This window comes from Phycodurus eques, chromosome 14, assembly GCF_024500275.1.
Source record: "Phycodurus eques isolate BA_2022a chromosome 14, UOR_Pequ_1.1, whole genome shotgun sequence".
NCBI classification, from domain to species: domain Eukaryota; kingdom Metazoa; phylum Chordata; class Actinopteri; order Syngnathiformes; family Syngnathidae; genus Phycodurus; species Phycodurus eques.
Genome location: NC_084538.1, coordinates 15,602,991 through 15,614,863, shown reverse-complemented (window position 1 = coordinate 15,614,863; position 11,873 = coordinate 15,602,991). Strand labels below are relative to the sequence as shown.

General features: G+C 41.8%; 1 protein-coding gene across 1 annotated transcript in view; it reads left to right on the top strand.

Annotated features, from left to right (window-relative positions):
- The window catches only part of LOC133413208 (collagen alpha-1(XII) chain-like), a 54,823-nt gene that overhangs the window by 17,621 nt on the left and 25,329 nt on the right, over positions 1 to 11,873 (top strand). The window contains 16 exon segments of the mRNA XM_061697259.1: positions 287 to 436; positions 521 to 640; positions 737 to 901; positions 972 to 1,118; positions 1,957 to 2,096; positions 3,047 to 3,176; positions 5,166 to 5,311; positions 5,609 to 5,738; positions 5,868 to 6,004; positions 6,521 to 6,650; positions 6,769 to 6,908; positions 7,023 to 7,155; positions 7,323 to 7,343; positions 8,038 to 8,177; positions 10,417 to 10,546; positions 10,739 to 10,878. Of these exon segments, the coding sequence (XP_061553243.1) occupies positions 287 to 436; positions 521 to 640; positions 737 to 901; positions 972 to 1,118; positions 1,957 to 2,096; positions 3,047 to 3,176; positions 5,166 to 5,311; positions 5,609 to 5,738; positions 5,868 to 6,004; positions 6,521 to 6,650; positions 6,769 to 6,908; positions 7,023 to 7,155; positions 7,323 to 7,343; positions 8,038 to 8,177; positions 10,417 to 10,546; positions 10,739 to 10,878 (2,099 nt within the window).

The window sequence follows — 11,873 nt, the reverse complement described above, 5'->3', positions numbered from 1 at the left end:
ACACCTGGAAAATAAATGGTCCCTGGAAAAAAATCCTCAGAGAAGGATGAAAGAAATATTAGACACTTTACTGCCTTCTTGTGGAGATGTTTGCATTTTTTGGGTTATGTTTGGATGAGTTTTATTAATATTCTCTCATTTCCTTCTTTTCTTTACCACTTCCATATCTTTAAACAACATGATCATTCTTCTACATTTACATTTTGATAAATGATGTGCTCATGCAGCAATTGCATCTCATATCAAATGTCATCCAATGAAGACACTGAACTCTTTGCCCTGTCAGATGTGACGTGTAAGACAAGTGCGCAGGCAGACATTGTGCTACTTGTCGATGGCTCCTGGAGTATCGGACGTCTCAACTTTAAGACAATTCGTTCTTTCATCGCTCGCATGGTTGGAGTCTTCGACATCAGCCCCAAAAGAGTCCAAATTGGTGAGTCTATACGGAAGAGTAAATATTTTCATAAAAACATTTTGTTGTGCGTGTTTGTCAAATGAAAGGTTGTGTGTTATTTAGGTCTTGCTCAGTACAGTGGAGATCCGAAGACTGAATGGCATTTGAATGCGCACCCAACCAGGGAATCCCTCTTGGACGCTATCTCTAACCTTCCTTACAAGGGCGGAAACACCTTGACTGGTACTTAAGTTTATGTATTGAAGATACGTTAAAAAAAAAAGACATTTAAGAACTACAGTATATTGATAGAAAACATCCGTGTCTTGCATCCTACAGGTCTGGCTTTGAACTACTTGCTCCAGAACAATTTCAAAGAAAATGTTGGCATGCGACCCAACGCTCGCAAAATTGGTGTGTTGATCACTGATGGCAAATCCCAGGATGATGTCATTGTCAACTCTCAGAGACTGCGTGAAGAGGGCATTGAACTCTATGCCATCGGTAAGTATATTTTTCAATGACAGCTGACATTCCTATGATGACAGTAGCTCACCTCTACATTACATTTCAGGTGTAAAGAATGCTGATGAGAATGAGCTGAGGTCCATTGCTACAGATCCGGATGACATTCACATGTACAATGTGGCCGACTTCTCCTTCCTGCTGGACATTGTGGACAGGATAACTGACAACCTTTGTAACAGTGTAAAGGGACCAGGTGTGTATTACTTTTTACCATCGTCAAATACCATTTTGAAAATAATTCAGTTGCTGCTTTTTAAAATGTATGCTGCATTATGATAAAGTTGTTTAAAAGTGTAGATTTACCCCCCTTATTCTCCATTACCTTAACTGATTCCAAGGCATTCTGGGACATACTATGCTACTAACTACTAACAGTAAGTGTAAGGCCCTGTTATCTTTTCCAATACGATTCTGCCCCAGTGCACAAAGCAACCTTCATAAAGTTATGCTTGAATGAGTTTAGTATGGACCTTATGAGCCTTGACTTCAACACCATAAAACACCTTTGGGATGAACAAAGAACAGAGATTGTGAGCTAGGACCTCTCAGCCAACTTCAGCGATGTCTGACCTCAAATGTTCTTCTGGATGAGTGGAACAAAATTCCCACACACATACTCCAAAATCTTGTAGAAAGAGTGGAAGCTGCTGCAAATGGAGAAAGAATTGCATTTATTTTTCCATTCTCAGTTCCTGTAAATTGTGTAATGGCACAAATTTGTCAAAATAGGGTATTTGGCTTACTATTAAGTGCAAAGTACAAGCAGAAAATGGGTCAAACCGTTAGAAATAACTGCAAATACATATTTTTATTCATTCACAAATATGTGTCTGCCTCCCTGTAATGATGAAAATTGCATTCAACTTCATCAAATTAAAGAGTTGAGAATCGGCTTTGGTCCGTGGAGGTTGCGACTTTCCAGTTTATGAGAATCTGCAGGTGGTAACACACGTCCGAAACAACCCAACATACTTTTGTACGCATATAATGCTGACCTTGATGGTTTATCTTGCACTTTCCGTCTGCTAAAGGAGGTGTGCCTGATGCGCCGACTAATCTGGTAACATCTGAGGTGACTCACAGTACTTTCCGAGCCACATGGATTGCCCCTGAGGACCCAGTGGAAGAATTCCGTGTGGAATATGTGTCTGAATCAGGAATCCCACAACAGGTAACTATAAAACTCTTAGACCACCAAAAATGCTTCCAGTAGTTCATTCTCAGAGCACATAAACGTTAAGTGTAGCTCCCGAGAGTAGAGGTATTAAGAGAATTTGGGCCTAAAATACTATATGTAATGATCCACTGTTTCAGAGTCTAATGGGATTGCTAAAACTTTCATTTCCAACCTCCTGTTTGTACTGGCCTGCTACTGAATGGGCGATCTGACACGGGGCCAGGAAACATGAACACACAGGTCTTCGTTTGGAATAGAAAACATACAATGACCTCATGAACAACAGCAGCACTGGAAAAATAGAATTATTATTATAATAGAAGTATATTGACATAACGTGCTAGTTTTTTTTAAAATGAACTGATTACACAAATATGATAAGGTAAAACAACCTTTAATCTATAACCAGCATAAGGTATACCTGCACAATCGAATAAGGTCCAAATTCATTCTTCAAATACGTTGTAATGGAAAAAAAACAATACTATTGCTATTTTTTTTTTTTTTTTTTTTTATCGACATGGACTAAGTGATATTCAATTATTTGTTTCCTATTGTTTGCAGTTTGAAACATTAATATTTCCATCACCTTATTTAATGGTAGGCATATTTTATATACCACTGGAAACTACAAGAAAATAAAAAATACACATATTGTTACATTAATAGTTATCTGACGGTGTCAATCAAAACTGAACATTAATATTTTGTAAATCCTCATCATTCACGTGTAATGAATCTCATTGTACGCAATGTTGTGGTCACTGAGTGTCGAGTTTCTGCTTGTGTTACTCCCCTCGTGCACATGGACAACCACTAGCCTTCAAATAATAGGAGAGATCTAGATTAATAATAAATAATCAGCATGTATGCCCATGTGTAAAATATAGATGTGTGCCAAAGACCATAAAAATGCATACCCTAAGTTTTCTCTCTGTTATTAGGTGCTTGTGGACGGTACTCAGAACACAGTGGTACTCCAGCAGCTCAGCCCTCTGACTGAGTACCTGGTTAACGTCTACTCTGTGGTGGGAGAAGAGGTCAGCGAGCCACTGAAGGGCATCGAGACCACATGTAAGTTTCTGCTCGATGTGGTTTTGGTTTACTACTCGGCATGTACTGTTTGATTAAAGAGACTTAAGCATCCATTCATGGTCAAAGTGTCCAGTGGTAATGTAAACTCCGATAGTCGTCTCCAAATAATGTCAACATGAAAGAAAGGCTCACGAGACTTTGATCACCATAGCGTTGGCCATATTGTGTGAAACAAAAAAGAGCAAACACACTTTCCTACCCAGAACAGCCAATTTTAAGTAGTCTGTTCATCACTATGGCCTTTCAGCCTTTTCATGAAAAAAATAAAAACATTTCCCTTTGGCTCAGCCACCATCACTTACTCACTTATTATATAAGTTAATTGCTGTTTTTGACTGTGATTGTGACTGTGTCGTCTCCATGAATCAAACATCTGTCCATTTTCTGTACCCCTTGACCTCCATTCACCATTCTCACGCATATTTACACCTATGGGCAATTTAGAGTCTTCAGTTAATCATGAATGCATGTTTTCGGAATGTGGGTGAAAGCTGGAGTACCTGGGGGGAAAAAAAAAAAAAAAAAAAACCAGCACAGGCAGAACATGCAAACGCCACACAGGAAGGATGGACCCGAGATTTAAACTCAGAATGTCAGGATTGAGACGCAGACATGCTAACCATTAGGCTAGTGTGCTGTCTTAATCAAACATACTAACGCAAGGGTTCTCAAAATGTTTGCGTACAAAGACCCCTTAAATGGGAGAAACGTTTCCAAGGACCCCCTCATACTCCTTAAGGAACTTAACCTAATTAATTTGAATTAAATTCAATATTTATCCATCAGTGTTGTCAACTTAGCAATTTGGTGACTAAATTCAGCGACAGACCCCAATCGCTTGTCGCGACTATTTTTCAAAAAACAATTAGCAAGTTTAATTGCTGCAAAGAAACAGATAGCATAGGCGGAATGTTTTTCAAATTGAGTTCCTTATAACAAGAAAGGAGCCCAGTGGCAGGCACTTACTGTGTCAATCGCACTGGATATTGCCAATGACATAGTGTTTATTCGTGGCAAAAACAGGGGGTTTTCAGCATGTGGGAAACTATTGGCTCGCCTTGCCTCACCTATACAACTCCATCCATCCATCCATTTTCCTTACCGCTTTATCCTCACAAGGGTTGTGGGCATGCTGGAGCCTATCTCAGCCATCTTCGGGCAAGAGGCGGGGTACACCCTGAACTGGTCGCCAGCCAATCGCAGCGTACATATAAACAAACAACCATTCGCGCACACATTCACACCTACGGGCAATTCAGAGTCTTCGATCAACCTACCACGCATGTTTTTGGGAAGTCGGAGGAAACCGGAGTGCTTGGAGAAAACCCACGCAGGCACGGGGAGAACATGCAAACTCCACACAGGCGGGGCCGGGATTTGAACCCCGTTCCTCAGAATTGTGAGGCAGATGTTCTAACCAGTCCTCCACCATGCCGCCCTGTACAACTCTACATGAGAAAATAGTGTGAGAAAGCTCGAAATGCTTACACACGTAGGGCTGTCAGATTTTTGTGCTACGTCACAACCATACGCGTATCAGAGCTTTCAATTGGCCCAAAGCTAAGATAGGGAGGAGTAATTGGTTTAATGTGTTTATTTTATTGGCACGCCGGTCCCAATATAGAGTTACGGTATGCACTTTTAAAAAAAATTATATAATATATTATAATAATATAATTTATTGGAAACTATTTTGCAGACCCTTAGGTTTCTGTAATCATTTGGCTGCAAAATGACAACACAAAATCTTCTACAGACAATTGACTGTGCATACTTACTATGTGGTTTGATTCTCATTTTGACTTCTTATTTTTTAAGTAGTTAATTGAAGTTTCACTGGCAGGCTGTTGAAAAGATTTGTTGTTACCAATGAAATACAACGTAGAGACATCAGGAAAAAAAAGGCTCTGTCTATGAGAATTTGTAATTATAATGTTAGTATATCATTCTTCACTTTTTACTCCCCAGTGGCCCTGCCTGGTGTGAGAAGGATGGACATCTTTGATGAGCAGATGACCACAATGAGGGTGAGATGGGAGCCGGTACCAGGTGCTACAGGCTACATGCTGCTCTACAGCGCCATTAATGCCACGGAGCCTACAGTCGAGCAGGAGGTAAAAGTGCCTGCGAATGCGAAGTGCATACAAGTGCACCGCTTAATACTCATGAGCAGTCTTTGACTAAAACAGGTGTAAAACAGTGAAGTCATATTTTTACACAGCTACCAGTATCGCCTCCAAGGAAAAAGGGAAATAGAAAAGTAGTATTGTTACAAAAGGGTGTGTATGATCATGAATGATCTCATTTAACCAATTGCGTATCAGACTGTTCTAAAGGTTGCTCAAAACAGCAATTAAAACCAAATGTACCCCACAGGTCTCTTTTACTTCCAACCCTGTTGTTTTCCACAGATCAAAGTGGGTAGCGATACAACTGATGTCCAGCTGGTCAAATTATTCCCCAACACAGCCTACTCGCTCTCCCTCTTTGCCATGCATGGGGAGTCAGCCAGTCAGCCACTGACACAACAAGGAATCACCTGTGCGTACTGACTGAATTCAGATTATATTGTTTCTGACCTTGCATAATCTTAAAAGTGTCGAGTGGGCGCATCGTACAGACAACATTTATGTCTGACTAGCTTTTATTTGTGACTGGTGACTTGTTCAGTGCCCCTGCCACCTGTGGGTGAACTAAGGGTCCAGGATATCACTCATAGCACCATGAGGCTCATTTGGGATGCTGCTCCCGGTCCTGTCCGCAAGTACCTCATCACCTACAAGCCTGACGGTGGAGAAGCAAAGGAGGTGAGTTTGATTTAAGTATTTCTTTCAGTGTGGATCTAATAATAGAATTGAAAACTTGATGATGACTGATGTCTCAATTGCCATCTGGCTGTATGAACCTTTCAATGTGTTTGAGTCTAATGAAAAGGTTAAGACACAATGGTTTTACAAGAGTCAAAGGTGGGTAATGGCCCTGTTGAATGGAGAGACTGCTTTTCCTTTTTGGGAGAATTCTTGTTCTGGAAACATGTGGAAGTGTCTCGAGGCCTGTCAGCGTGAATATGAAAAATGTAGTGAGTAGGGGAAAAAGTGGTCTGGCCAGAAAATAGCAAAATTTTGGCTTTATGGATCATGGGATTCCTCCCAACTCTGTGATAGCATGCCACTCAAAACACAGACACATAAAAATTTCATTTTGTCTGATTTGGCTTCTAAATAAAGTCTGTTGAACTGGAAAGTTATGCAAAAAAAAAAAAAAATCTTAAATCAGTTTACAAATTCAGTTTGGAATAATATTATGCAAAAATAATTTTACAGCTGGAAGTGAGCGGATCACGGACCAGTACACTACTAGACGACCTTATGTCACAGACCGAATATACCCTGGCTGTTACTCCAATCTATGATGAGGGTCCTGGCCAGACCATGTTGGGTGAAGGAGTCACTGGTAAGAATGAAGATGCAACACAACTAACACCACAATAACAAATGACAAAGAGCATACTGTAGTTCTTGCTCAATTGTTGGTGAAAAGTCACATTAACTTCCAATCTTCCATCTTGCAGATGTGGTTCCTCCCCCAAGGAACCTTAAATTCTCAGAGATTACCCAGACCAGCTTCAGAGCCACCTGGGAGCATGGAGCTCCTGATGTGGCTCTCTATCGCATTGGCTGGAACAAGAGGGGAGACAGCAACTTCCAATATGTACGTCTGTCCACATTTCTTAGAAGCAACTGGAAGCTATCTTTCATTTCTTGTCTTATTTTTTCCTAATTACTTTTTAAAGAACCGTTTTACATGCTCTATTTTGCTCTTCAGGCCATTCTGAACAATGATGAGACGACCCACGTCCTGGAGAACTTGGAGCCGGACACTCCGTATGATGTGTCAGTCACCGCCATCTATCCAGATGAGTCTGAGAGCGAAGACCTGCTTGGCACTGAGAGGACATGTAAGACGACTGCAATGATAACAAATTAATGTGCATTTAATGCGCAGTTGCATGACAGTATGTCCATGTGGGACCTTGGGTAAAGACTTTGCTAATGGTGAATATTCTAAGTGCTATGTTTGGTGAAGGGTGCGCCTATTATACCTTTCTATTTTTTGCCCTTGTAGTGCCCAGGAGAAGTGGTCCGTGTAAGTAAATGTGTCAGAAGGAAAATTATGATTTTCCTTTTAAAGCGATGAAAGCATGATTTTATTATTTTGGCCAATCTGCACTGTTGTTCATTGGTCAAACATCATCATCATCATCATCATCGTCATCCTTATCAAGCGAGACCTGAAGTGCTACCCATCTTTCATCTCTGTCTGTGTGCTTGTCACCCTGCCGCTTATCCCAAACACTCTTTTTGAGAATGATCTAACTAAAGTCATGTTAAATGGCTGAGGACAGAATTCAAATGTGCATGTCATGCCACACAGGATTGAGAATTCCCCGTTTTCTAAATCCATTCCATCATCCGTCCATCATTCATTTATTAATCATTCCATCTTTTCATCCATCCCTCCATTGCACTCACTGGTCCATCAGTTAATCCAAAGACTGCATCCCTGCACCAGAAAAGATACCATCCCTTGGATGAGTATTTTTTCCCACCTTGATATTCATACCATATGAAGCATGCACATTCCAATGTATTGGTTATCTTGTAATTTGATGATAAATAGATTTGGATTCATTGACGTAAGCTATCAGAGTCAATGGCTGGAATATCAAGGACAGCATCTTTAAAAGTATTTTTAAGGAAATGATGAAGCAACAATTTTTACCTTATGAAATACGCTACCATACTGACACGGTTGTAATTGTCATGTATGTGCGTTCCAGCCCCTCTTGCCCCTCCTACAGAACTGGTTGTGTTCAATGAAACAATCACAACCCTGAACGCCAAGTGGAATCCTGCTCCAGGGCGCGTCCAGAACTACAGGATCACCTATGTTCCCACTTCTGGAGGCAGGACCCAGACTGTAAGTCAAACACTGAGCACCGGTAATGAAGGTGTTGTGGCCATACCCATTTATGATACACATAAACAGAAGCAGAAATCAACACAAATGTTTTGGTAATTTAGGATTACTTTGCTCTGCCAGTGGACTAGTAAATGAGGAAGGGTGAAGTTTTAAATTTGTTTGGAAATGTGCTATTTATAATAACAGTGCCAAAGAATAAGAATGAAAACCAAAAAGGATTTATGATAACGCAAAGATTGTATTGCAGCAATACAGATACTTTCATATTTTGCAGGACTCAAGCCAACATTGAGCTGTCAAGTTGGCCTTTTCGATTTTTAACCCAATCAGAGCAGAGTCTCCTCCAAGCAATAGTTATGCCTTGCTTGAACTCAGTAGCATCAGGTTTGCATTATTGCAGTTTACTCTAAGTCAAATCTCCTAAACTGTTGTTTGGAAAAGGAAACCGTGATTTGACGGAACCTGTCTGAGTTTTTCTTTTCTTTTTTTTCCCCCCTCAATATTTCCGAACAGTGGAGACTGTGTCCTGCTGGTCATGGGCACTCTTCCTGCAAGTCTTAACGGATGGCAGTTTAATTTGGGTTTCACTTGGTTGACATTACTTTCACAATCTAGGCTGACAGGGAAGTCTAAATTGTACTCATGTATGCATTTAAGCAGCATACAGACAGTGTTCTGATCCACTTTGGTACTCGGCATTTGTGAGAGTGAGTTATTTTTTTATTGTCACATATATGATATAGTTATTACGTATGTTTTAAGATACAAAATACTTTTTTCCACTCTATTATTGCCTGGGGTTTCTACTTTAATACCACAAAGATATTCTCAAAATTACTTACTGGATGGAGAAAGCAAAAGTATATTTGTCTTCTTCATATAATGTGCTCTGTCAGATTGTCTGCAGCTTCAGCTTTGCCTTTGCCTCACATGGTTTTACTTACACTAATAGTCTAGATGGACTGTGTTCCTATTTGGAACCTGATGGAACTGTGGATGATAAACTGGAAATTAATGTAGTGGTGCAATGTGCAATGTGAGCTGGGCGGTGGCCGAAGGCAGGGACCTTGGCGATCCGATCCCCGGTTACAGAAGCTGGCTCTAGGGACGTGGAACGTCACCTCTCTGGCAGGGAAGGAGCCCGAGCTGCTGCGTGAGGTCGAGATTTTCCGACTAGATATAGTCGGGCTTGCCTCCACACACGGCTTGGGCGCTGGTACCAGTCCTCTTGAGAGGAGTTGGACTCTCTTCCACTCTGGAGTTGCCCACGTGAGAGGCGCCGAGTAGGTGTGGGTATACTTATTGCTCATACGGCTCGGCGCCTGTACATTGGAGTTCACCCCGCTGGACGAGAGGGTAGCCTCCCTCCGTGTTCGTGTGGGGGGACAGGTCCTGGCTGTCGTTTGTGTGTATGCACCAAACAGCAGTTCAGAGTACCCACCCTTTTTGGAGTCCTTGGAGGGGGTGCTGGAGAGCGCTCCCGCTGGGGACTCCATCGTTCTCCTGGTGGACTTCAATGCTTACGTATTGTAGAGATAGGGTGAGAAGCTTGGTCATCTGGGAGGGGCTCAGAGTAGACCCGCTACTCCTCAGCATAGAGAGGAGTCAGATGAGGTGGCTCGGGCATCTGATTAGGATGCCTCCTGGACGCCTCCCTGGTGAGGTGTTGCGGGCACGTCCCAACGGGAGGAGACCCCGGGGATGACCCAGGACACGCTGGAAAGACTGTCTCCCGGCCGACCTGGGAACGTCTCAGGATCCACCCGGAAGAGCTGAATGAAGTGGCTGGGGAGAGGAAAGTCTGGAGCTACTGCCCCTGCGACCCAACCTCGGACAAGCGGAAGAAAATGGATGGATGGATGGAGTATTGTGTTGCTTTTTACAGGATTATGACAGGCACATTTGGCCTTACTTACAAAGAGGAAAGCCTTTGTAATTTTAGGAGGATAGAAAGTATCTTCTTTTTCTTTTTGCTCAAGAAAGATCCCACTAGTTTTTTTAGCCTTACAGTTTAAATTGTTACGAATGATAAAACAGTCAAAAATACACACACATACAGATTGTAAGTATCTCATGCTGGTGGTACTTAAATCAGCTTGTAAACACATTGATCCCACAGATTTACATTTTATTTTTCAACATTTGAAACCATCACTGGCTTATTTGAACTTTATCATATGATATTGGATTTAAATATAAAGCAAGGAGCCTAAAATGTCCATTATTCCCCTAATAGGCCCAAGTTGGAGGGAAGAAGACCACTTTCTTCATGCCAAAGCTAACCCCTGACACTGAATATTCCATCAGTGTGGTAGCGGTTTACCCCCGGGGAGTCAGCAGAGAGTTGATTGGACTTGGCAGGACCAGTAAGATGTTTATACTTTGGATGCTTCCCAATAACAAGTTTCAACAGGAGTATGTTTAATGAATATTTGCAGTGGTTAAGGAGGCATGTGTGGGTTGAGGTGAAATTGATTTGAATTGGAACAATAACCATTACTCTGTCAATTAAATATGATGTTATTACATTAGTATTGAGTTGCTTTCCTTTATGTCAGAGCCTCTGGGTGGTGTCAGGAACCTACAGGTCACTGACCCCACTACCAGCACCCTGAATGTCCAATGGGAGCCTGCTGAGGGCAACGTGCGACAGTACCGAATCTTCTATGAACCTGCAGCTGGAGGCCGAGAAGACATGGTAAGCTTGGAAGTTCCCACCAAATCATCATCGGATTTATGGAAAATTCTTAGATTTCAGAATCGTTTCTACCTGCATTTAGGATGGTTGATCCAGCAGGGGTGGCACGGTGGAGGACTGGTTAGAGCGTCTGCCTCACAGTTCTGAGGACCAGGGTTCAAATCCCGGCCCCGCCTGTGTGGAGTTTGCATGTTCTCCTCGTGCCTGCGTGGGTTTTCTCCGGTTCACTCCGGTTTCCTCCCACATCCCAAAAACATGCAGCATAGGTTAATTGAAGACTCTAAATTGCCCGTAGGTGTGAATGTGAGTGCGGATGGTTGTTTGTTAAAATGTGCCCTGTGATTGGCTGGCAACCAGTACAGGGTGTACCTCACCTCCTGCCCAAAGATAGCTGGGATAGGCTCCAGCACTCCCGCGACCCTTGTGAGGATGAACGTCTCAGAAAATGGATGGATGGATGGATGATCCAGCAGGTCCTAATGACACCCCCCCTCCACATTTAAGGACAGGGGAGAGCATGGTACATACCACAGGTGCCAAACTCAAGGCCCGGGGACCAGATCTGGTCCACCACATCATTTTATGTGGCCCGCAAAAGCAAATAATGTGTGTTAATTTCCATGATTCTAGCTAAAATCTGCACCACAATTTCAAATTTTCATATGTAATAAATAATAACGTAGAGATATTGCAATAATTTTTTTGTTACCAAACCCGTTTTTACTTTAACTTGAACAATGTTTGAACAAACAATTATGCTTGACTTGACTTGACTGATTTCAAAACTTGTTAGACATCTAGTTGTTTTGTATATTTAATACTAATGATGAGGCAATTAAACATTTTATTAGTTTCACAGTCATGACAGCCCTCTGAGGGAAAACATAACTACAATGTGGCCCGCGACAAAAATGAGTTTGACACCCCTGGAATATACAATTAAAATTCCTAATGAATACGCAGGTGAATGCCGCAAGAGTAAAGTATAAAGAAGT